Genomic DNA, 27,541 nt, shown 5'->3' on the forward strand with positions numbered 1-27,541 from the left:
CCCTTGCCTATACGAGTATCCTCATCTTTCTCTTTAGATTGTGAGCCATCACAGGCAGGATCTTCTCTCCTCCTGTACCAGTCATGACTTGTACTGTTTAACCCTTCTCGCATGTAAAATGCCATGGAATGGTGCTAATAAATAAAAATACTTGTTTGTGTTGGCCACAGCCACTGATGGACTAACGGTTCAGGGGAAGATACTGGAGACAGACCACTGCCGCCAGAAGACGTACCATCGTTGCCTGCAGGATCTCATTGGACAAGCGACGCACTAGCTGTTGTTGACGCTAATGACTCCCCAAGCATTATCTACAGCCTGAGAAATCTCTGACCACGATAAGTGTTTGAAAGAACTGCCATTACTTTATTAGTCATTAACTCCGTATATCCTTTATAATTGAACTGTTTATTCCCTCTGTTTGTCTCCCTTCGAGGAGTATCCCATTGTTAAATTAAATTAACCCTTGCTCTGCCTCGTGAGTCACTGCAACCCGCAACCTGCTCACATGGGAATAAGCTTGTTACAGTATTACACCACTTTTACAGATACACAAGAACAGCTACCAAACCTAAGCTAAATTGCATTTAACACAAAAAGGTTAAGAAACGGTTTCCTGCAGTCACAAATACAAATAAGGCTAAATAAACCAGAGAAACGAAAAATACCGCTTTTAGCGTTTGTTCACACTTACTGTTGTGTCCCTGTAACATGCGTTTTGGAGGGACTGCTGTTACTTATACATTTGAGCGGTCCCTCCTTCACTGACACTCAGATAGTGGAATACATATTCCATAGCAGTTTACAATGTGCTCATTGTAGAATTGGACTTAACCCTCTGTGGTGCTAAAATATGGATATCTTATAGTTACATATTGTAATATATTGTTTATATGCTTTGATATAGTGTGGTCATTAGACCAAGGGAGGAAAGTACTTCAAATAAGAAATATGGTTGTTTGAATCCAAACACTATATATTGCAATATACTACGGTGTAATATAATTGATGCTGAACTTTGATACTTAGCCACAAAGTGTTTGCTCTGTGTTAATACAGTGATACTGAATAATTGTTCTGTGGTCATTGAAGCTCTGTGTTTCAAAGATTCATTATCCTGATTTGCACACAAGTGACCACTGTGATATTTGCTTTGACAAACAGTGATAGATACTGAATACTTTCACTTGGGGGATGGTTGATGGGAATTCTACAAGAAGCTTTCCAACTAATTCTGTGTGGTATTCTAATATAAGAGTTGTGTGGTGTATTCTTACACATGTGCTGGGAAAAATTACAAAGACAATAGGAAAAAATAACTGTACAGATAATGAATATTTATGCTGCTTGAACAAGGAAGTCTTGTGTTCAATAATAGCATGATGCTCGGAGACAAGGGAGACCAAAATGTTTTATGGTCTCATGTAGCAATGGTCATGCATGGCATCAATAATCAAGGACCGATTGTGATACACATGAGACAAGTATGAGTGTGTGCCTGGGTTACGATAGGTATCCAGTTTTCAGAATAGGTGATTATGGAAGTCATGCTGCCCATATTCTACCATCTTAGAGCGTTATGCTATGATGATGAAGAGTTAACTTTGTAACAAGCAACATATGTTGAACTTTGAACAGGCAACATTGATTGTTAAAGGCAAACAGATCTTGGGTTACAATTAGTAGCAAACAACCTTCAAGCATTGTGCTATTGTTAAGAGACATGCCAATTTGCAAATAGATCTTGGGTTGGTGCAAACAAACTTTAAGATTGTAGTGGTCTATAACAAACAGACCTTGAAGTCTTGTGCTATTATCAAGACAACAACCAACTGTGCAATTTCAAGATTCTGATGCAGCCTAAACATACTGCACAGATGTAATAGGGGAGGATCTGGAAGTTGTGTATAAAAAGGTGGACACTGTGTCAGTGAGGTAGGGACATTTCCAGAAGCTATTGTGGGTGCACGGTTTCTGTGATGACAAGACCAGAGTATTTCCTTCTCGCTGACACTGTGGTCCCTCCAGTGGAGAAGTGATGCTACAAAACTTGGTAATGTATAGTATTGATGCTTATTTCTCCATGTACTATAATTCATATTAATTGTATGATTCACATGAAATTAATTAACACAAAACAGGGTAATATTATATCTGCCATTCCATAATTCAGCATTATCCTGATGTAATCTTAATAAATTGTTACATTATTGTTTTACCATAAAACTGTATTCAGTGTGCCTAATTCGCATATTAGTGAGCGTTACATAAGCAAGGGCGTACCCGCCCTGTCACTTTGATGTGGTAAAACACCCTCCTCCTCCCCCCTTTCCTTCACCTCCATGTGATTCTGCAGCCCTAAATTCAAATGTTCAGTGGGACTGCAGTAGGCAGGAAACCTGAGTTTAATGAGAGCCCTCATGTGGCCCTGTAACATATGTTTGGAAGTGCCCTCTAGAAATTCTGGAGAGCCCTCTTCTGTATATTTGAGGGCACCTCACTTATTCATATCAAACGTTCCTCACTCTTATTTAACTAATTTAAGGGCAGAGACTACATGGAAAAAAGGTCAAGAGACATGGAGTATTAGAAGGTAACAGTGAATGCGGCCTGCAATCCTCAGATTTGGGTGAACTCTGTGAACCGAAAAAATAAATCTGCACTAGGCAACTGGATGACTAGCTCAATTATATATCTTAGGCAAGTCAATGCACAAAGGATATATGGTCCCCCCCACCCCCTCCAGGATGTGTTGGCATATTGACAATATTCCCCAGATCATATCAGAAGAGACTTCTTGATACTTAACCACTTGGTTGAGTGCATCGTATTTCAAAATATTACTCCTGGGGGCTGTGTCATAGATGCATGAAGATACCATGATAAGGGCCTCCCTTGACAAACATTATGTATGCTGGACTACTGTAGTAGTTGTGGGCCTCAATTCAAGTTTTCAAAGGGCCACTCGGTCATCATCAGTCAGTGTACATTTCTATTGAATATTTATTCCCTCTCAGTCACAATGTGGGACAACCTGCCTCCAATGACATTAGTTTGGTAGGAACACGCTACATTCAAGATTTGTACACTGCACAATGTGCATAGGGTTTGTAAAAACCAGCCCTATAGGCTGAGTCATGGTTGATGATGAAGGAAGGAAACGGGTTTTTATGGAAAGGGGTTGACATCAACAGCAGTAGCATGAATCAGCATTTTTGGCGAATCAAGGTTGGCTTGCTGTCATCTGGAGGGATTGCAAACTGTGGAGATATCAAGTCCTTGTTGAATTTAATCAGAGTAAGTCGGTCTGCATTTTCCGTGGAGAGGCATGTGCGCCTATCACTGATTATTGACCCAGCGGAATTGAAAACACACTCTGACATCACACTAGCAGCCGGGCAGGCCGGCACCTCCAAGGCGTATAAGGAGAGGTGGGCCAAGTGTTCAGCTTGGACACCCAATAAATTAAGGGAGCTGAAGCATCAGAAAGGACGAACGTATGGTCACTCAAGTACCCCTTGACTATGTTCTGCAACTTCTCCCTCCTTAGTATTGTTACATGCACAGATAGACCCTTTGCTGTTGTGCTGGTTTATGAAAATTGCCAAATTTGAGCATATTTTCCCCCCACAAATGTTGGACCTGGTGTTCGTGTCTCTCCCCATTATCCCTTGGTGTTGAAAACAGCCACTACCTCTGCCACCAGTATTGTTTGAGGGTGAGGCTTTCAGCAACTGATCTACAACGGCCCTCTTGAACGATTCCATTGTAAAACTCTTTCGTGACTCCAAAAGGAAAGAAAGAAAATACTCCTAGTACCATGGATCGAGAAAGGTGGCTAACCAGTACTGGTTGTTGGATAAAATGTGTATCACATGAGGGTCTTGTCACAGACACTTACACATGAACTGTGCCATGTGAGGCAAGCTGCAAAAAGGCAAATGTTCTGTGTCCCCCAACAATAGAAACAGTACCCATCCTCTCCTTCAGCTGACTCGCCTCCTCTTCAACCCTCCTCCTCCTCTCCGGCCCATCTAGGCTGCATAGACATGAAACTTGGATTGGGTGTCTCCTCTGTAGCATTAGGAGTCCCCTCGGTAGCACAGAAAAACAAGTCATCTCCCTCCTCATCACCCAATGTTGCCTCAGTATAATGGCTGGGCTGGGTAGTATCACCCATTGTGAAATCTGGCTCCATACCAACATACTGGGCACCAGTGTCGGACTGGGGTGCCAAGGGCCCATCAGTGAATGACTTTGAGGGGGCCCACTTTTCACATACATACAAATATTACACTACCCTCGTTCACAAATGTACCTATATCGCTATATAATAATAAACTTGGTAATTTGGTTAATGAATGATAAGATGCTGTTTTTTTTCTGTACAAAATGAATCAAGTGAATTATGCCAAGTACTGCCCATACAGTGGGATTGGGGGCCTAGATCTGCACAGGGGCCTATCGGGGGATTCCCGTTACCCTATCGGCCAGTCTGAGCCTGCTAGGGACTCTAAGTTTCCTCTTTGAGATTATGCAATGATTGTTTCAAGAGACAACAGCAGGATGGTTACGCTGATAATAGCCTGATCATTGCTCACGAGCATGGTGCAGTACTCAAAGTTCTCAAGAACCTTACAAATGTCAGCGATCCACACACTTGACAGTTGTTTTTAGTGGCTGACTCAGTCTGCCAGGCATGTTGAAGCTGGTAATCACCTACTGCCCTCTGCTGCTCACTAATCCTCACCAACATATGATAGGTTGAGTTCCACCGCGTGTGTAGGTCGCAACTGAGTCGGTGATGCAGAAAATTCAAGCGCTTTTGCAGCTCTGTAAGACCAGCTAAAGTGGTAGAGGAATGGAAGAAATGGGCACTAATACGGCGCACCTTCTCAAGTAGTTACAGCAAGGCAGGGTAACTTTTCATAAATTTATGAACTAAGTTCAGTACGTGAGCCATGCATGGCACGTGTACCAGCTTGCCAACCTTTAAAGCTGCCACCAGGTTATGCCCATTATGGCAGACGACCAGACTGGGTTGGAGGTGCAGCGGGGAGACACTGATCGGTCTGTTTTAAAGCTTGCCACAGCTCTGCTGCAGTGTGTGGTTTATGACCTAAACAAATCAGCTTCAGCAGAGCATGTTGCCACTTTGCCAATGCGCTGCTGCACAGGTCCCAGCTTGGTAGTGATGGGGAGGGTACTTCAGCAGAGGATGAGGAGCAGTAGGAGAGGAGAGAGGAAGTGGAATATGAAGAGGTGGAAACCCTGACAGAAGTTGAGCCCGCTATTCTTGATGTGGGTAGGATGTGTGATGTTCCCGTTTGCTCCTTTGTCCCACCCTCCACCAGGTTCACCCAGTGTGTTGTGACAGAAATGTATCGTCCCTGTCCACAACTTGTCCAGGTGTCTGTTAGGTGGAGCTTCTCAGTTACGGCATTGGTGAGAGCACGGTTCTGATTGTTCAACACGTGCTTGTGTAACGCAGGGATGGCACGCCAGGCAAAACAGTGGGGAAAATGGCCTTGTGCTTGCATGGTAGCAGGCAGTAGGAAATGTTTGGACCACTGCTTTGCGTAGGGCACTAACCGCCTTTTTAAGTGGACTAATGTGGACAGCAGAAGCCAGGCTCTGGCCCCAAAAGCAGCAAGGAAAAATAGACAAGTACTTTAAAAAAAAAAAAAAAAAAGGCAGCATTAAATGCTAGTACTCTGTGTGCTGGAAAAATATTGCTTTGCCTCCAAAAAGAGCTGCTTTAAGATGGACACAGGAAGAACACTTTAACCTCTCCCTACCTAATACACAATCTTTCCCTCCTTGTACAGTGCCTTGCAAAAATATTCAGCCCCCTGGAACTTTTCAACCTTTTCACACATATCATGCTTCAAACAAAGATACCAAATGTAAATTCTTGGTGAAGAATCAACAAGTGGAACACAATTGTGAAGTTGAATGAAATTTATTGGTTATTTTAAATTTTTGTGGAAAGTCAAAAACTGAAGAATGGGGCGTGCAATATTATTCGGCCCCTTTAGCTTAACTCTTTGGTGCCCAACCTTTTGCTGCGATTACAGCGGCAAGTCACTTGGGGTATGTCTCTATCAGTTTTCGTACATCGAGAGACTGAAATTCTTGCCCATTCTTCCTTGGCAAACAACTCGAACTCAGTGAGGTATGATGGAGATCATTTGTGAACAGCAGTTATCAGCTCTTTCCACAGATTGTCGATTGGACTCAGGTCTGGTCTTTGAATTGGCCATTCTAACACCTGGATACGTTTATTTTTGAACCATTCCTTTGTAGATTTTGCTTTATGTTTGGGATCATTTTCTTGTTGGAAGACAAATCTCCGTCCCAGTCTCAGGTCTTTTGCAGACTCCAACCGGTTTTTTTCAAGAATGGTTCTGCATTTGGCTCCTTCTGCATCTCTGGAGCTCAGCCACAGTGATCTTGGGGTTCTTCTTTACCTCTCACCAAGGTTCTTCTCTCTCACCCATGACAGCACCATGGAGAGAGGGGGTCTGCCCATCAAGGACAGGAACCTACAGATAAAAAGGCGGCACCTCCCCTCCGCCCCCAGTTGGGTTCCTGTCCTTGACGGGTGACCCGTGGATCCTGCGGCAGGCTTACCTGTGAAGAGCCAGGGCCGTGCCGTTCGTAGTCCAATGGCAGCAGGGAGGCCCCTGCTCGGCGGGGTCGGTGCCTGAAGCCGCCACCGCTGTAGCCGAGGGGCTGTACAGGGTGAGCGGGCGGGAGAGGACCAAGCCGCTGCTCCGGAAAGGAGAATGGGGCTGGGGGTCGCCGGTACACGCGGGGGCAGCGCGCGGTACAGAGGTGTACCAATATGGCGCTGCTCCGGAAATGGAATGACGACTTCCGGGTCCCCGGGGTCGGCGCATTGCGCTCTCCCCGGGGCACAGCGGGCAGGCTGGGAGGTGACATCAGGGCACGGGATATTCAAAAGAAGAACGTGGGAGCTTCTCCTTGCTGGAAGCGTCCTATAGACATGGAGGACAGCGACCAGCACGAGCAGCCAATGCAGCAGCATAAGGAGCAGCAGCAGCACAGGCACCATCGCCGGCAAAAAGAAAAGGACAGGCGAGAGGGCCAGTCCAGTAGCCAATCCACGCAGCAGAGCAAGTCACCTCCTGTGGATCAGCCCGTGAGGGATCGGAATCCACCTCCCGAACCGGTACCTGCAACCGCACATAATGGGGTAAGTGATCTACGTGAATGTCCCCCATTATAATAGACTTCTTTCCCTAATAGGGAAAGAAAGAAAAGACAAAGAACAGGGAATGCCCCACCTGTAGCAGGCCGCTACCAGCAGCTTGGGATAAAAAACTCTGCGACTCCTGCATACATTTGTGATGAAACCCCGAATTACGCCTCGGATCTAAGGCTACTTTCACACTTGCTTTTTTTTGTGCGAAAAAACGCATACAAACGCAGCTTTTTTTCAAGCATTTTTTTGCGCATGCAGGAAAAAAACGCAGCGTTTTTATGCGTTTTTAGTGCATTTGTTTTTTTTTTACATTTTTTGTCCTCACCCAAAAAAAAAAAAAATCTATCTGGCAACACACACAACCAATGGGACGTCAGTGGTGGTGTGGTATGTTAATATATAGACCCTGTCTACAGTATTCATCACATTTGTTCTCGTGTCAACATGGATCTGCGCTGGAAGAGTTTTCACTTCAACTTGGATTTGGACATCGTGATGGCTCAGGCTTATGCAGTTGCTTGCCATGAACAAAGGAAGAGAGAGAGGCAGCGAAGACGGCAGTGGCAGCATATGTGGATACATCCGATTGTTGAACTCCGGGAGAGCCATTAGGCATACCACACCCTCTACAGTGAGCTACAGGCAAACCCGGAGAAATTTACAGATTATATCCGGATGTCTCAAGAAAGCTTCAGGGATTTGCTTGCTCGTGTCCAAGAATCCATCCGGAGACAGGACACACAGCTCCGTCGTGCGATTCCTCCTGAGGAACGGCTACTGGTGACATTACGGTACGTAATATTTAAAAACCAAGGGGTGGTGTCTGTTTTTTTTTTTTTACATGTACTATTCAAAACCTTGGCTAATTATTTTTCGTGAATGTACTAATATTTTATACTTTTACAAAACCATATACAGAAATATTAATTTTACTTCTTTCTCTGTTCACAGATTACTGGCGACTGGAGAAACCCTATCTTCACTACACTTCTAGTACCGTATTGGAATCTCTACCTTGTCTGGAATTGTTGCGGACACCTGCCAGGCTCTCTGGAATGTTCTTTGTCCAGAATTTATGCCCCTGCCCACCGCTGAAAAGTGGATGGAAATTGCTGACAAACTCTGGACAGTCTGCAATTTCACCAACTGTTTGGGAGCTGTTGATGGTAAACACATACGGCTCATCAAACCCAAAAGAACTGGATCTGAGTACTATAATTACAAAAAGTACTTTTCAATAGTACTCATGGCCATTGCGGATGCCGAATGTATGTTTGTAGCAGTGGACATTGGAGCATTTGGCCGTGGTAATGACTCACAGGCTTTTAAAAACTCAGACATGGGCTGGAGGTTGTACGGCAACCAATTTAATTTCCCTATGCCACAGCCTCTTCCTCACACCAAAGCTCCGCCACTGCCCTTTGTAATGGTTGGGGATGAGGATTTTCAAATGTGCGCAAACTTACTGAAACCCTACTCAAGCCGGAACTTGGACCACACCAAAAAAATATTTAAATTACAGGTTGACCAGGGCCAGAACTGTCGAGTGTGCTTTTGGGATTCTTGTCTCCAGATGGCGAATTCTCGGCACAGCCATAAATCTTAAACTTGAAACAGTCGATGAGGTGGTGAAGGCATGTGTGGTTCTACTTAATTTTGTGATGGCTAAAGAGCACCCGACCTTTGAACTGGATGATGCTGCTCCTAACCAATTGCCTGAATTCACTCAGCACCCTCTCAGGTCATCCGTTGAAGTTGGTCAAATGAGGGACCAATTTGCGGCCTACTTTATCTCTGATGTAGACGGGTGCACTGGCAAGATGAAATGGTGTAAGAATGTTTTCGTTTGTGTATGTTAATAAAAAACCTGATTTGATACCAGTACCGAGTGCACTGTTTTTTTACTCTCCAATAAAATAAAAAACTTGACAATTTATACCTGTGAATTCATGATGTTCTCAAACCTGCGCAGGTAAATACACGAGTTACAATGCAGCATCGCTAGTATGCGTTAAATACATTGGTACGTAAGCAAAGCTGCAGGTTAAATATGATATCTGTATTAACCAGGCCATGATTGATAAATAGTTATGATTATGACATTTGAGCGACTTTGTTAGGATCGGGTTTCATGAAACCAAATTTGTTTCAAATAAAACTTGTCCAACTAGTGGAAAACAAATAGGAGATTCATTCAAAACCAAACCACAATGCAAAGAAACTCGCCTTTTTTTGGACCGAGTTTCACCAGTTTGTGTTTCTGGAAACCAGATTCTAGTCGATAAAACGCTAGTTATTATACTAGGCCTTGGTAGGTAACATTAACATATGACGTGTATTTTACCCATCAATGGATTCAAAACACAAGAGTATGTTGTTAATTACAAGGTATATCAATAATCCCCCTTGCCTAGAATCACAATAAGTGAAATGAGGATGGTAAAAACAGCCAATCCTCCAAACACTTTTTATGACACCTTGCAAAGTTTAAGTCGCATTGTGTGTACGGCGCAGTGTGTGTGAGCGGCGCAAAAAGCATTAATCAAACTTTGTTATGGTGAACCAGAAATTTTAAATTTATTTTGAACCAGAAATAGTTAAAAAAAACTATTTTTTTCTGCGTTTGGGGGCAGATGGTTGCAAGTTGGGGGTGTGCAGGGAAGATGCAGAACTAACTGTTGAAGAAGGTGTTCTAGGGGAAGGGGCAACAAAATTGTGGGGGAAGGGAGTCCAGTTATGGGACTTGCAGTAGAAACCGTTTGAGGAGATGAAATCGGACCAATGTACCTGAACCTAAGTGCTTGTCTACGCAAACTGGTCTGCCTGGACCTACTTGGGCCCAATGCCCGCCTTGCTTGATGGCGCCTTGAACTTGGGGCAAATACAGAATGTGGGTCCCCCGTCTGCAGCTGTGGCTGCTGCTGCGGTGGCTGCTGCTGATGCTCTGTGGTGGCAGTGCTCATCCTGGCAGGAGGACTGGTGGCGGCAGTGATGGTCCAAGTTTGCGGAGTGGTGGTGGCAGGGCTACTACATGTTGTTGTAGCGGCAGGGCTGTTCCACATTTGCGGAGTGGTGGCTGTGCTCCAAGCATGCATGGGGGTGGCGGTGGTGCTCCAAACAGGAGCAGCGCTTGCCATGGTGATGTTGGTGAAGTGACCAGCTGAACTTAGACTTGTGGTGGTGTAACGGTGGGTGTCCTGGCTTTGAATAGAGGTGTCCGTGCAGTGGTATGCAGCACAAGTCGGTAGTGAGGTGAAGCGAGTCAATGGTTGCACAGGTGGAAATGCCACCACTGACTGCTGCCTGTACCGATTATGCTGCATAGCCTGCAAGAAAGCATTGTTGCAGGCCTGCAGCACATTCAGCTGCTGTTCAGGACTAAGGTGTTCCGCCATGCTCTTTTCAATCTTACTAAAAAAATGGTGCGCTGGTCTGTTGAGGTTCGGCCTCCAGACGGTCAAGACGCTGTTCGACAGAATTGAAGCGGTGTTCCATGTGGTTAAAACCACGTTCCATGAGTGAAAAACCACTTTCCACTCTGTCGGACAGCGACTTGAGGCTGGCATTAAAGGCCTCGCTCAAGTGCATAAACTCGGGCAAGACATTCCTGTCCAAGGCCCTCTGCCGCTGGCAGGTAGTGCCCGCATAACCAGTGGCAGAGACCTGGGACAGGGGAACACCTGATGGCCCAGCTTCCTGGTCACCAGCTGTCTGTGTGGCTGACCTGCAAGGTGCTTTCTGGCTGTCGGATGGCTGGGACGGGTCAGAGGATGTCCGATGAAGGACCGCTCCAGGGCCAGGTTGCAGGGTGCTGCTCCAGGTGCTGTTGAAGAAAGGAAAATCATTACTATCATGCCTTTACAAGAAGCATCAGCTGTGGATTAGAAAACCACAGATTAAAAAAAAAAAAATAATTATAATACTTACGCTCTGGTGGCAAGGACAGGTCTTAGGAACTGCAACGCGTGATAGTAATGGTATCTTGTTCTTGTCCTTGACGCAGATCCACTGCGAACCTGGCCCTCAGCACGAACATCACTGTTGAAGCGGTCCTTGATCGAGCGCCAACGTGTTCGGAGTTTGTCCACTGTTGGAAAAACAAACCAACAACATGTAACAATTGTGTTTGATGCACGACATATGCCATCACTAAACCCAAAAGGTGCCATCAAGGACAATAGTCACTGCGGCACAATACAGCAATACAATACCCAAATCAGTCACTGTAGAGCCCGATGACACAGTTGGGTTTCCTGCTAAAATACATCTAGCACGAAACCCAACAGTGCCATCAAGGACAATAGTCAATGCGGCACAATACAGCAATACAATACCCAAAGCAGTCACTGTAGAGCCCGATGACACAGTTGGGTTTCCTGCTAGAATATATCTAGCACGAAACCCAACAGTGCCATCAAGGACAATAGTCACTGCGGCATAACAGAGCAGGGAAATACTTACTAAATGCCTTTTTGGACGATGCAGTGGCGCTGTCCCAGCCATCCATCAACGCTGCAGCCACCTCATTCCATAGCCGCCGTGTCACCACATTGTCCTTGTACAGCCGGTCACGGCTGTCCCACAACGGGGCACGCTCCTGGACCAGGCTGATGAGCTGCTCATTATCCAGGAAGACGTCTTCATCCCGTTGTGGAACCTAGACAAAACACATTCATTAGAATAATCAAATTTAGAGTGAATAAAAAGTTACAAAAACCCCCCAGAAAAGATGAAATATAGAAGATAAAAAATAAAGAACATTACAAATCATTTGATACATACATTCCGTATCACCACCGGGACTTGGCTTGGCTGCTCCTGCTGTTCGCCCTCAGTAGTCACGTCCGCAGAAGACAACGATGTCTGAAAAAAAACAAAAAAAAAACATAAGAGATTTGGAGAAGCAGCAGATATACTTACCAGACGCACAAAAATAATCACCTCACGGTCTGCTTGCTCCAGTTCCTGCCGGGATGGGGAATATTCTGATTCCGAAGACATACTGCATGTAAAAATAATAAAAAGCATTAGTACATACACAATTTAAAAGGACAGGCATACATTATTAGATTTAATAATACTCACATTCTTGACGCTGATTGAAAATGGGTTCGTTGCTGTATTTGTCTCCAAGCTGTCACTATAGTTGTGGTACAGTGTTGGCAGACACTTCCTTTATATAGACTTTTTTTTTTTGAGATGGGAATTTTATAACTTGTCTAACCAGTGGACACGAAAAAAAAACCGCAGCGCTAAAAAACCGCATACATGCGCACGTATGCGCATCCATAGGCCATAACTGTCTTTTTTAGCGCAAAACGTGCGCATGCGCTTTTTTACAGTGGTTGGGCGGACCAAAAAATGCAACATGTAGCGTCTGGAAAATAAAATCGCACACCACAAAAAAACGCAGCGCACGTGTGCACGCCCATGTTAAGTATAGGGGAAAAAAGCACATGCGCACGTATGCTTTTTTTGCAGCGCAAAAAAACGCAAAATGTGAAACCAGCCTTAGAGCGTTAATCCGATCGTAATTTCAAAGTGCACTTTCATCCCTAAAACACCAAGAGAGGGGAAAGAAAAGGGACACAGTAGCAGCCTCCCAGTCAGAGGCCTCGACGTCAGGGTATGTTACATCATATACTTCAGACACCGACTCGTCATCCTCAGATGAGGAAACAGAGGGTTGTCATTGCTTTCCCCTGGATGAGGTAGACATGTTAGTAAAAGCAGTAAGGTCTACCATGGGGGTAGCAGACCCTCGGCCAGATAGATCAGTCCAGGACATAATGTTCGGGGGACTAGGCAAAAGAGACGCAGAGTATTCCCACTAAACGAGAATGTACAGGGCCTGATAAAAAAAAGAATGGGAGAGACCAGATAGGAAGAACTCCACGGTTCCCCCTCCCTTAAAAGAAAATACCCATTTGACGAGGAAGCGTCCACGTCCTGGGACAGAGCCCCGAAGTTAGAAGTGGCGGTCGCCAAAGCCTCAAAAAAATTTGCACTCCCCTTTGAGTATATGGGTACTCTAAAGGACCCATTAGACAAAAAAGCTGATACTTTCCTCAAGGGCACCTGGGAATCAGCAGGAGGAAATCTTAGGCCAGCAATAGCCGCAACTTGTACCTCCAGAGCCCTCATGGTGTGGGTGGACCGACTAGAGAAGCGTCTAAGGGAAGGTACACCCAGGGAGAAGATTCTGGAATCCATTCCCGTGATAAGGGGAGCGGCGGCCTTCTTAGCTGACTCTTCGGCTGATTCGGTAAGGTTGTCATCCAAAACGGCAGCCCTGTCAAACGCAGCCCGAAGAATGCTGTGGCTTAAATGTTGGCCTGGGGATTTACAAACTAAGATGAAACTATGTGCCATCCCTTGTGAAGGGAAATTCCTATTTGGAGAGACATTGGATGACGTCCTCCAAAAGGCAGGGGACAAAAAGAAGGGATTCCCAAATTTAGGCCCTACAGGCCCCACAGGCTTTAAAAGGTCCTTTCGAAACAAAAAAATTTTTCAGAGGAGACCCCCGAGAGAACAGAAATGGGACGACAGAAGGAGAGACAGGGGGTTCTTCTTTGGTAACTTGTCCCGAGACAAAAAGCCCTCCAAGTGACTGTTTGCCCAGGGTGGGAGGGAGGCTAAGCTTTTTTTCTCCCAGCCTGGAGGAAAATATCAAACAACCTTTGGTTATTAAATCTGATAGGATCAGGATTAAAGGATAGACTTTCGCTCTCTCCCACCTCAAAAATATGTAGTGACCCCACTAAGATCATCAGTAAAAGAACAAGAAGCCCTCGAAAAAGAGGTCCTAAGCCTGTTGAGCAAGAGAGTCCTCCAGGAGGTTCCCCCATGGGAGAAAGGCAGAGGATTCTACTCGCCTCTCTTCCTAATAACCAAGCCGGACGGTACCTTCCGGACATTTATAAATCTAAAGAGACTGAACGATTATGTCAAAAACGAGAAATTCAAAATGGAGTCGATCAAGTAGACCATCAAAATTCTCTTTCCACATTGCTTCATGGTAGTATTAGACCTCAGCGATTCCTACTATCACGTCCCCATCCACAAAGACTCCCGAGAATACCTCAGACTTGCGGTCTCCATAGGAGGCGAAATAAGGGAATTTCAGTACAGGGCCCTGCCATTTGGGATCTCGGTAGCCCCGCGAATCTTCACAAAACTAGTGGCAGAGATGATGGCTCACCTAAGAGAACAAGATGTTCTAATAGTCCCATATCTGGACAACTTTTTAATAGCGAGCAACTCGGCCCAAAGATGCAGGGAACAGAGGGACAGAGTGATGGGCACTCTAAAAAACCTCGGATGGCTCCTAAACCTAAAAAGAAAATCAAGGCTGGAGCCCAGAAAAGTCCAGGAGTTCCTAGGCCTGACACTGGACTCAAACACCCAGGAGTGTTACCTGCCAGACCACAAAAAGGAGAGGATCGCTCAGATGGTAGCAAGAGCAACGCAGAACCCTTCCATGACGCTAAGAAAAGCAATGTCACTATTAGGGTCCCTCTCTGCTTGCCTGCCGGCGGTCCAGTGGGCGCAGCTACATATGAGAGATCTCCAATGGCCAACCAGTCATTTGGAAGGTTATGTTACACTAGACTCCAAAACTATTCGTTCCCTAGCTTGGTGGGGAAACAGAGAAAACCTATCCAAAGGGATTCCCTGGGTGATAAAAGTCACACACACAATCACCACGGATGCCAGTCCCAAGGGATGGGGAGCACACATGAGCAACAGAGTGGCTCAGGGGGAATGGGGAGGTCAGGAACTAGAAGCCTCCTCGAACCAAAAGGAACTGCTGGCAGTAGGCTACGCCCCAACACACTTTCTACCGGTATTAAAGGGACATCATGTCCGAATATTTTCTGACAATCGAGAGACGGTGGCCTACATAAAATCATCAGGGGGGAACCAGGTCCCGAACACTAATGAACACATCCTCCGAAACATTCACGCTAGCCGAGAAAAAACTACTATCCCTATCTGCACTACACATACGGGAGCAGAAAACCAGACAGCAGACTTTCTAAGTCACACCCAGCTACATCAAGGGGAGTGGGTTTTAAAACAGTCCATTTTTCGGAAGATTGTATAAATGTGGGGAACCCTGGACATGGATCTGTTTGCCGACCACAAAAACAAAAAAGTGGAAGCATTTTGTTCCCTAGACCCCAGGGGGAATCCCAGGACCCTGGATGCGTTAATGCTTCCATGGACGCAGGGCCTAATGTATGCCTTTCCACCGCCCATTCTCATCCCGGCAGTCATAAGGAAAGTCAGAGAAGACGGGGCATGAATGATACTAATAGCCCCATTTTGGCCAAAAAGAACTTGGTTTTCCTGGCTGAGAATACTGTCAATAACGACCCCTGGGTTCTACCAGATCTCCCCGACCTTCTGTCCCAAGGTCCCGTGTTACACCCTCGGGCAGTGAACCTCCATTTAACAGCATGGAATTTGAAAGAGCACTGCTGAGGGGTTCTCAGAAAACCTGGTTTCCACGCTACAAAAGAGTATGAAACCGATCACAACCAGGGCCTATGGTAGAACTTGAAGGAAATTTCTATCCAGCTCCAGGGTAAGGGTTCAAATTGACAAAATTCTCAAATTCCTGCAAAAAAGGTTAGAGCAGGGGCTGGCAACTAATACATTGAAGGTACAGATAGCGGCTCTAGGTGCCCTTTATGACCAGGATGTTGCAGGCAACCCTTGGGTGGCACGGTTTGAGGGCTGCAGCCAGGTCTAGGCCAATAACCACCCAGAAAATACAGTCATGGGATCTAAACCTAGTGTTGTCTGCACTAACAGGGTCCCCATTCGAGCCCATCCAGTCAGCACCCCTAAAAACCCTATCATTAAAGACTATACTTTTAGTGGCCCTAACATCCGCTCGCAGAGTGAGCGATATTCAAGCTCTGTCAGCAATACCCCCGTTCACTAAAATCCTGGACGATAGTCATATTAAAACCTGATCCAGCGTACCTACATAAGGTGTCGACACACTTCCATAGGTCCCAAGAAGTGGTCCTTCCTTCCTTCTGCCCAAACTCTAGGAATAGGGGAGAGGAGAAATTTCACACCCTGGATGTGAAGGTGTCTAGTTCAGTACCTAGAGGCCACCAAGGGATGTAGGAAGGAAGGGTCTCTCTTTGTGTGTTTCCAGGGACCTCAGAAGGGACTCAAGGCATCCAAGAGTACCCTAGCAAGGTGGATAATGGATGCGATTGCCCTGGTGTATTCATCCAGCGGGAATACTATCCCGGAGGGTCTAAAAGCTCACTCTACAAGGGCAATGGTGACCTCATGGGCAGAAAGATCAGAGGTATCAATAGAGCAGATCTGTAAGGCGGTCACCTGGTCAACACCTTCTACCTTTTTCAGGCACTATCGCTTAGATCTAGCCCCTACGACTGACCTGACCTTCGGGAGAAGGGTCCTTCAGGCGGTGGTCCCTCCCTAAGCTACCAATCTCTGAAATTCTCTCAGTGGTGCTATCATGGGTGAGAGAATAGCTTAGTTACTCACCGATAACGGTGTTTCTCAGTACCCAAGACAGCACCCGCTTATTCCCTTCCTTTCACGTGTGCGGTGAGCGTGTGCGAGTTAATGTGTGTAAAGTGTTTTTGTTAGACATGGTGCTTCTCCATAATATGCAATATTATATTGTTATGTTAACTTTTGTTAACTAACCGGGAGACCTTCTGATGCTCTGTAACCAACTGGGGGTGGAGGAGAGGTGCCGCATTTTTATCTGTAGGTTCCTGTCCTTGATGGGCGGACCCCCTCTCTCCGTGGTGCTGTCATGGGTTCCGAGAAACACCGTTATCGGTGAGTAACTAAGCTATTCTCCCACAAATGCTCAGTTTGACTTGACGGTCAGGTCTAAGATGACTTCTGGTGGTCCCAAACTTCTATTTAAGGATTATGGAGGCCACTGTGTTCCTAGGAACCTTGAGTACTGCAGAAATTACTTTGTAACCTTGGCCAGATCTGTGCGTTGCCACAATTCTGTCTCTGAGCTCCTTGGCCAGTTCCTTTGACCTCATGATTCTCATTTGGTCTGACATGCACTGTGAGGTCTTATATAGACAGGTGTGTGCCATTCCATATCAAGTCCTGTCAGTTTAATTAAACACAGCTGAACTCCAATGAAGGAGTAGAACCATCACAAGGAAATAGACAGCATGTGACTTAAATATGAGTGTCTGAGCAAAAGCGTCTGAATACTTATGACCATGTGATATTTCAGTTTTTCTTTTTAAATAAATTTGCAAAAATTTCTACATTTGTGTTTTCAGTCAAGATGGGGTGCTGAGGGTACATTAATGAGGAAAAAGTGAACTTTTTTGAATTTACCAAATGGCTGCAATTAGTGATGAGCAAGTGAATTCATTACTATTTGCTATTCGCACAGATAGTACTATATTTGGGTTACTCGTTAGGCCGGTTTCACATTTGCGCTTTATAGCGCTGCGACGGCATGCGCACGACCGCCGCTAAGCCCCGCCCCCTGCCGGCTCCCTGCCCGCCCCATCCGGTCATCGCCACCTACTATCGCACATGGGCGCTTGCGATCTGCGCACCCTATCTTTAGCATAGGGTGCGCAGATCGTGCGCTGGCAGGATTTTGCCGTGCGCTGCGCACTTTTGAAGGTGCGCCCGTGTGCGCAGAACGCAGCATGTTGCATTTCGGCGCGCACGGCGCACCTTCAAAAGTGCGCAGCGCACGGCAAAATCCTGCTAGTGCACGGCCAGCGCACGATCTGCGCACCCTATGCTAAAGATTGGGTGCGCTAGTAGGCGGCAATGACCGGATGGGGCGGGCAGGGAGACGGCAGGGGGCGGGGCTTAGCGGCGGCCGTGCGCAGGCCGTCGCAGCGCTATAAAGCGCAAATGTGAAACCGGCCTTACATTGCTATTTGTGTACTCGCCTCGCTATATTCGGAAGTCCCAATGTGCAGTTTTGGCGCCTCCTTTGCAGCCACTAAACTTGCTGGGCTTCTTAACCAGTCACAGTAATGTCGCAGACATCTTGGTTGTGGCATTACTGTGATTGGCTGGCCGCCCAGCGTCATAGGGTCTATTTAAGCCCTGCCGCTACCATTTTGCGCACATTGCATCAGGAGCCTGCGTTCTACAAGCATAGGGAAAGATCGCTCAGCTGCTAGGAAGAGTCTTTAGGCCTCTTGATAGCACAAAAGACCTTTTCAGGGCTACCTGCAGTATATACACATCAGTGTAGAGTAGGGAGAGAGAGAGATACTCGAGCAGGGACAGTTTAACAGAGCCGGTCACTAGCGCCATAATACCACCAAAAAATAGCTCTTTTCATAATTGAAGGCACACAACAAAGTCAAAGTACAGTGCCTTGCGAAAATATTTGGCCCCCTGGAACTTTTCAACCTTTTTCCACATATCATGCTTCAAACATACAGATACCAAATGTAAATTTTTGGTGAAGAAACAACAAGTGGAACACAATTGTGAAGTTGAACGAAATTTATTGGTTATTTTGAATTTTTGTGGAAAGTCAAAAACTGAAAAGTGGGACGTGCAATATTAATCGGCCCCTTTACTTTCAGTGCAGCAAACTCACTCCAGAAGTTCATTGTGGATAGGAATAATTCATTGTTGTCCTAAATGACTAATGATGATAAATCTAATCCACCTGTGTGTAATCAAGTCTCAGTATAAATGCACCTGCTCTGTGATATTCTCAGGATTCTGATTGAAGCACAGAGAGCATCATGAAGACCAAGGAACAGAACAAGCAGGTCCGTGATACTGTTGTGGAGAAGTTTAAAGCTGGATTTGGATACAAAATGATTTCCAAAACTTTAAACATCCCAAGGAGCACTGTGCAAGCAATCATGCAGAAGGGAGATGGGAGAAAGTTCAACAAAGGCAACTATCACTGCAGCCCTGCACCAGTCGGGCCTTTATGGCAGAGTGGCCCGACGGAAGCCTTTCCTCAGTGCAAGACATATGAAAGCCCGAGTTTGCTTAAAAAAACAAAAAACAAAGAAAAAACAAACATGAAGGACTCCCAGACTATGAGAAATAAGATTCTCTGGTGTGATGAGATGAAGAGAGACCTTTTAGGTGATAATTCTAAGCGGTATGTGTGGTGAACACCAGGCACTGCTCATCACCTGCCCAATACAATCCTAACAGTGAAACATGGTGGTGGCATCTTGCTATGGGTGTGTTTTTCAGTTGCAGAAACAGGATGACTGGTTTCCATGGAAGGAAACTTGAATACGGCCAAGTACAGAGATATCCTGGATGAAAACCACTTCCAGAGTGCTCTGGACCTCAGACTTGGCCAAAGGTTCACCTTCCAACAAGACAATGACCCTAAGCACACAGCTAAAAAAAAACAAAGGAGTGGCTTCAAAACAACTCTGTGACCATTGACTGGCCCAGCTAGAGCACTGACATAAACCCAACTGAGCATCTCTGGAGAGATCCGAAAATGGCTGTCCACCAACAATCACCATCCAACCTGACAGAACAGGAGAGGATCTGCAAGGAAGAATGGCAGAGGTTCCCCATATCCAGGTATGAAAAACTTGTTGCATTATTCCCAAGATGATTCATGGCTGTATTAACTCAAAAGGGTGCTTCTACTCGATACTAAGCAAAGGGTCTGAATACTTATGACCATGTGATTTCAGTTTTTCTTTTTTTAATAAATTTGCAAAAATTTCTAACTTTTTTTTTTTTCAGTCACGATGGGGTGCAGAGTGTACATACGACAAAAAAAAATTTTTTTTTGAAATTACAAAATCGCTGCAATGAAACAGAGTGAATCATTTAAAGGGATCTGAATACTTTCAGTACCCACTGTATATTATATATACATATACACACATGCGCACACACACCAATAACTGAATAGCTGTTTTTTGTTCATTCAGCATCTGAAAATTTTGAATAAAAAGTTATATACACCAAAATTATACCACAAAAATGTTCAACTCTGCTCAAAAAATAAGTCCTCATACTGCGGTTTGCTGAAAAATGAAAAGTTACAGCTCTCTGAATATAGTGACGGAAATTATTTTTTTTACCAAAAATAAAAAAAAAAGCATTTTTAGCGAATGAGCGTAGCAAGCGAAAAAAAAAAAAACCTATATAAATCTAGTAAATCGCTGTAATCACACCAAGTGGGAGAATAAAGCAATCTGATCACTAATACCACACGCTCCCACGGTGGTGATGTCCTGCTCCTGGCTGGCGGCCTGAGATGGCTCGGAGATCCCCTCGCCAGCAGAACGTGGCAGAACTCCTGCTTCGGTAAAGGAACTTGGTCGATGTTGGCTGGTGGCTGTGATGATAGGGATGGATGCCCTCGACTTGTAGACAAATGGAGCACGTGGCAGCTGATGGCTGTCGTGTGCCCGAGGCAAAGTGGCTGCCGCAAATAGCAACACTCCGGCTCCTACTTGAATGATGATCTGGCTGGAGGCCCTAAGTGGTGTAGAGGCGACTCTCCGGCTGGCTGTCCGAGATTGAGGAGTTCTCGTGCGCCGTCTTCTGCTGGATGCCCAAGAATGCCTGCTGCAACCCTCGGATGCATCGGACCGTCCTGATGTGGAGGGCGAGTGCCATCTGGAGGACTGTGACCTGTGATGGCTCCTGATGGAGCTGCGCCTTTGCCTGTAACGGGAACAGCGACAGAGGGACAGCGAGAATGTTGGTGGCAATCCTCCAAGGAGGGAGTTGAGGATCTGCAACGTATGTACCTACGACCGCCGTGGTTATGGGGTGTATAGTGGTTGGGTGTATGCTGGTTGGTAGACTCTAGAATTAGTGGGAGTTTGGTAGACTCTAGAATTAGTGGGAGTTTAGTAGGCTATGGCCAAGTACTGGCTGTGTAGCGCGTAACAAGGGGGATGGCGTTCTATCCGCCAATGGAGTAGAGTGCGACGAGCATGATTGGGTCATTGGGGGGGTTGGCAGTGTATTGTGTGCTATGCTTGTGTTACGTGATTCATACTGTTTTTGCTGCAGAGCGTGTTGAATGGTCGGGTTGGACTGTACAGCGCGCTCGTCAGCGACATTGTTAATTCTGATGCCTGATTTCGCGTCGTCCCGCGCAGGCAGCAATGCTGCGCCCACAGGGGAGATGCGGGTGACCAGGTTTGATTGGCGGGCGAGGGAATTATGACTGGAGGGCCTGATTCAGGAATCCCGGTTCCGTGGCCTGGAGGCCAGTTGAATATCTGGGGCTCCCGAAGCTAACAGGGCTGGGGGCTGGCCCGTTTGTGCCCGCTGCAGTGGCCGATGGTTGGCAGGCGGCCGATTAAAAGGTCCGGCAGCAATGTCTGCTGCAGGAGCTGGGGCACAATTGTGCTTCTCCAGGGGATGTGGTAATGGCACAGGCCTGGTCACTCTGTCAATGGGAGTGGACGGAACAATGGGCGGGGCACCAGAAGTGTTGTGAAGTGAGCTAGAAGTGGGTGGGGCCTTGGACCTGCTTAGACACTTGAGGCCTGCTAATGGCGTCTGGGCTTGTGGCCTGCGCGTGGCAGTGTCGGCCGCAGTGTGCAGGGAAAAGATGGGGACTGGAGCTGCGGCGGTTCGGGAATGTCGAGCCACTGCTCACATGAAGTCACTCCGGCGGGTGTGATGAGCGCCGGCCAGAACGCGCCATCGGATCAGTAGAGGAGGCGGGAGTGGTTCCAGTGAAGCCGGGTGGCTAGCCGTCCAGAGGCTGTTGTGAAGAGGACAGCGCAGAAGAGGGTGACACCAGATGGCCAAAGGGGACAGGTGAGGTTGGGGTATGGAGGGATGAAGAGGCAACAGGCAGTATGGGCAAACATGGAGCTGCAGGGGGTGACAAAGAAGCCTGTGAGAGGATTGGGCCCTGGGAGATAAAGAGGCGGCCTGTGGCGAAGTCAGGGGGTTAAGAGAGGGCACAGGTGGGTGAGCATCCAGGCCAGATAAGAGGTCTTTAACCCATTGCTCACCTTCCTGTGCTGCTCTCTGCCGCAGATCAGTGCTTCAGACATGGCTGCAGGATGCCTGGAGACAAAAGCTTCTAAGGGTCAGTCGGGGAGAAAGAGGAAGTCCCTGACCCTAGCACCTGAATTTAACCCGAGTGTGTGGCTGGACGCCCCTTCCCGTTGGTCAGTTGGGCGTCCTAATTATGGCATCACCTGGAGGTTAGTGGGAGGGGGAGGCAGCCCTGCACAGAGTTCCTTTCTAACTTAATTACATGGGGGCTCTGCAGTCAGATGCACGTTCCCTATGCGGTACCGTGCCTACCATTACAGCAGGATCCTACCTTCCCATAGAAATGTAGACTTTAGTCTAAGGGTACTATTACACTTAGCGATGCAACAGCGATCCCGACAATGATATGGATCGCTGGTGCATCGCTAAGTGGTCGCTAGTGAGCTGCCACACAGGCAGATCTCACCTGTCAGACGCGGCGATCTTGACGTCCTACCGCCCGCGTCGCTCGTCGGCACCACAGGAAGCCCAGCAGGAAGTGGCCGACAAGAAATGATCTAGGACCTTCTCGCGCGAGCAGCGGGGGAGCCGGTCGGAGGCATCAGACATAGCGATATCGCTAGCAATATCGCTGCTACGTCACAAAATCGGTGACGTTACACATAGCGATATCGCTAGCAATATCGCTGTAACGGGGGCTTAAGAGAGGATTCACATTAGGCAATTCCCAGCAATGAGAATCGCCTTATTTTGGCTGCTGGGTACACATGAATTGGCCAATTTATGTTTATATTTTCTAATGCAGTAATGCAATTCAAGTTTCATATTTCATGTTTGCGTGCTATAGTGCTACAGAGTGCTACTATATTTCCTAGTTTTGTCATGTGTCAAAACATTAGATTTTGACCACATATGTGGTATTGGCCATGTTCGATAAAAATTGCATAAGTTATATTGTACATTTGCTTCCATTACTCCTCGTACAAATTTGGTTTTAAAGCAGTATTTTAGTGGAAAAAAAAAGTAATTTTTTTATTTTCATGTCTAAATGATATAAAGCTTTATGAAGTCACCTGTAGGTTTAAAATGCTCAATACACAACTAAATTAATTCCTTTTGGAATTTCTAGTTTTCAAAGGGTCATATGTGTGTGGGCTCTGGGAATGTGACATGGCACTCACAATATATTCCTGACAAATTTACATTCCAAAAATCAAAAAGCACTTTCCTTTCCAAGCCCTGACATGAGCCAAAACAGGAGTTTTTGAGCACATATGGGAGTAGTATCACATTCAAGATAAATTGTGTAACAAATTATGAGATCCATTTTCTCCTTTTATTCACTGTGAAAATTAAAAAGTGGGGTTAAAACAATATTTTAGCAAGAAAAAATATTTATTTTCCACATCTAAAAAAAAAAAAAAAAAAAGGGTCTGAAGAAACTATAGGTTCAAAATGCCCCTAGATGAATTACTTAATAGGTCTAGTTTTCAAAATGGGGTCACTTGTGGAGTTTCTGCAATTTTGGTACCTTGGGGCTCTGAAAATGCGACATGGTATCTGCAATCTATTCCAGGCAAATTTGCATTCAAAATTGAAAAATGTCGTTTCATCATGTCAAAGTCCTGCTTTGTGTTCAAACAGAATGTGGAATATGGCCGTGCTCAGGAGAAATTGGGCAATCAACTGTGGGGTCCACTTTTTGTGTAAGGCTACTTTCACATTAGCATTTTTTAGCGCTGCGCTTTGTGCGCAATAGAAACGCATGCAAAAAACGCATCATGGGTTTTGCATGCGTTTGCTTTTTTTAGGCGCATGCGTTTTAATCAGTTTCTAGCCATGTTAACTATTAAAACGCATGCGATTTTAAACGCCTGCGTTCCCATAGACTGTAATGTGATTTTTTTGGCGCATTCCGTGCCCATGCATTTTTTTGACAGTTTGGACGGACCAAAAATGCAACAGGTTGCGTCCGGCGCGCCTAGGTGCACACTACAAAAAAACGTATGCGTACGAAAACACATACAAACGCATGCAAACGCTAGACCATGCGCCCCCATGTTAAACATAGCGGCGCATGGCCGCGCACGATGCGCTGCGCTAAAAACGCTAATGTGAAACCAGCCTTACCTGTTGCAAAAGTAAAAAAAAAAAAAAAAGTCTAAATCTACATTTTCATGAAGAAAAAAGTGTTTCAATATGATGACTTAATATCAAATTTTGTGTACACACACTGCTAACTATACCTCTGCATAACATCCTTGAGAGTTGTACCTTCCAAAATGGGATCAATTGTGAGGGGTTTCTGCTATTTAGGCACCTTAGGAGTCCTGCAATTATGATGCAGGACTCCTAAGGAAAGGAGTCCTTCTAAGGGTATGTGCACACGCTGCGGATTCTGCTGCGGATCCGCAGCAGTTCTGCAGACAGTGTACAGTACAATGTAAGTCTATGGGATTTACAATCCGCAGAGCACATGCTGCGGTTTTTACACTGCGGAAAAGCTGCGGTTTTGAATCCGCAGAAATAAATGACATGTCAATTCTTTCTGCGGATTCCGCTGCGGTTTGCCACCTATTCCATTGTCCAGGTGTCAAACCGCATGGGAAAACCACAGGTCAATTTACCTGCGGTTTTACCTGCAGATCAGCACGGAAAAATCCGCTGGTGAATCCGCAGCGTGTGCACATAGCCTTATGATCTGCCAAATGCCCAACCAGGGTATATGAACTTGCTGTAGTGTTTGATTTTTTTTTGTAAGTGCTCTCTGGGGGAAAAAAAAACCCAGAACAAAAAACAAGAACTTTTTAAAACTGTTTATTGCATTAACATCCTAAGAGGAGACAAAACAATAGGGTCTTACAAATACAATATAATACAATCATTCAACAGAACTATCTAGCAAGGTATTTTCCAAACTCCAGTCCTCACGGCCCCCAACACATCCAGATTTCTTTAGTTTTCACAGGTGATGGAATTATTAGGCATCAGAAACTGCCACAGGTTTTCGCCTCTGTGCAATGCTAAGGAAATCCTGAAAACATGATGTGTTGTAGGCCGTGAGGACAGGGTTTGGGAAACACTGATCTAGACCAATACAAGCATTCAATGTAGAATAGTGTAATTTTAGGTGCAGAGCAAGTGCAGCTAAAATGCAGTTTTTGGGCAAAAAAAAATAATGAGAAGCCTGATCTCAGATCTATGGTTTAATTGATGGAAAATCAAGTTTTTTTTTACACTTTGTTCTTACATGATATGTTCTATATGCTAGATATTCCTTAACATTTTGCATGACAAATGGCACACCACTAGAAAATGACAACAATATCACATTAATTTTCTCAGCACCGTGCTACTACCAATCGGGCACCTTGCAGAGAACTGGAAAAAAGTCACAGTGAAAAGAAGAGCTGCAGCTCCTCAACTTAGCCAGAGCAAGCCAGAGCAGTCTATAAGCCCTTTTGATATTTGGTATTGTGGGTCTGCCAGTGGTCAGATGCCATTATCTAGTATTGTGTGAACCATTATTAATGCATTGAAGATTTTTATATTAACAAATGCTGAATTCAACATTTGTATCAGGAGGCTAGAACCACTAATGAGGATGTAGCAGCAGATGATAGTAAGTGTACCGGATCAGAAGGTAAAGTGCATCGGTCTTCGACCAAGCACATTTTCAGTCAGATATCTTTCAACTTAATGCAGTTATCTCCTGATGCAGAAGTGAACATAGCCAGAGAACCTTCTACATTTTAAGAGGTTTGACCAGGATCAGACAAAATTGGTGATCAGGTAGGTAGCAGTTAATGCACTTTACTACTTAAAGGGGATTTCTCACGAATAAAATTCATTTTAATCAATACAACTTGGAAAAATAATTTCCACCATTGGATGTGTTTAAATAAAATGTTCCTGTGCTGAGATAATCTTATAAATGTGCACCAACTGTGTCCTGTGTAATGGACGTGTCTGACCGTGCAGGGACATGGCCTGATCATAGCACAGCTCCTGGGCAGGGGAGGAGGCAAGAGAGTATATAGACAGGACAGTACGGGAACACAGCAGATTCTGTGAGGTTTTAAAACATTGCTTAAAAACAGGCAGGGAAGGGATTAACTTCACAAGAAGAATCAGCTGTGATCCCCAACTGTAATGTCTGTATAATCTCTTGCTTCCTCCCCTGCTCAGGAGCTGTGGTTTGATCAGACCATGTTCTTGTAAGGTCAGACATACTTTGACAACTACAGCCCATAGACCCTTGCATATTTGCATATAAAAGTTTAATGGGATTTCCAAGCAACATTTTTTTTTATTTCATGGGTTTCAAGAAGCTAAAATGAACAAATTGAGCATTATTCATCCACTGTTTGACAGATTGCATCCATGACGTCACAACTAAAGTGCACGTCAGCTACAGCCAATCACTGGGCTCAGCAGTCTCACAAGACTTCCTCAGAAGCCCTGCGGAGCTAAGTGTCTAGCTGCAGCGGTCACAGGCACTGTAGTCATGATGTCACTGCTGTATCCAGTTAGTAAAGACCGGTGGAGCATCAGAGAGCTGGAGCTGCGATGGGCGAGTGAAGCTCGGTTTATGTTTTTACCCTAAATAAACCTATGCAATTAAAAAATAAAAAATATTCTTGGAAAACCCTTTAACCACATTGCTGCTTTCAAGTAGTTCCCAACACTATAGTATCAGAACCTTAAAGTACCTGCCTGCAGCAGTGCCAGAAAATGTAGTCATCTGTCGTGGGACTAGGCTTGTTACATGCCCATAATAATCCTAGGAGGCATTTAGTGGAATTTTACTGTAATATGAAAATAGGAAATTTAGCAGCAGTTTGAACAGTAATAAATATTTTTCAATATCTGAAGGTACATCTTTAGAAACTGGAATTGTGGCCACTGGTCTACCATTTCACTACTAAGCCAGTGAAAAGGCACACTTTGTACTTATTTTCCCTTTCAATGGAAAACAAGGAATTAAATTTTGTCATGAGCACCAACTTTTTTTTTTTTTTAGACTGCACAGGTAGTTACTGAGTGATACAATTCTCTCCCATATCTTGTGCATAACAGTCACTGATGGTAGTGCGAAGCGCCTCTATGTCTCTCTTCATCATCTCAACTCCATGGAGATATTTTTCTACAGAGAGAAAATCTAAGTCTTCTTTCTGTTCATCCAATCCTGTATTAGCTGGAGGATGATAAAACATAAGATGCAAGTTGAAAGTTATTTTTCCATAAGAATTATTTCATACAGCCATTCAAAAAATAAAAAAAAAAAACAGAAAAGGAATTAAGTGAACAAAAGGCTATACAGTCTCATCTCAGTAA

The 27,541-nt window shown here is 45.3% G+C and overlaps 1 protein-coding gene across 6 annotated transcripts in view; it reads right to left on the reverse strand.

Annotated features, from left to right (window-relative positions):
* The window catches only part of CEP85 (centrosomal protein 85), a 193,726-nt gene that overhangs the window by 41,749 nt on the left and 124,436 nt on the right, over positions 1–27,541 (reverse strand). For 5 of the 6 annotated variants that reach the window (XM_073564667.1, XM_073564648.1, XM_073564658.1 and 2 more), the window contains one exon: positions 25,006–27,401. The exons of the other annotated variant lie outside the window; for it this stretch is intronic. In XM_073564667.1, the coding sequence (XP_073420768.1) occupies positions 27,241–27,401 (161 nt within the window). In that variant the 3' untranslated portion in view covers positions 25,006–27,240. Of the gene's footprint in view, positions 1–25,005; positions 27,402–27,541 lie in introns of those variants that run through there. 6 annotated transcript variants of the gene reach the window in all.

This window comes from Dendrobates tinctorius, unplaced genomic scaffold (genome assembly GCF_039654945.1).
Source record: "Dendrobates tinctorius isolate UK_male_01 unplaced genomic scaffold, ASM3965494v1 ptg000015l, whole genome shotgun sequence".
Lineage (NCBI taxonomy): Eukaryota > Metazoa > Chordata > Amphibia > Anura > Dendrobatidae > Dendrobates > Dendrobates tinctorius.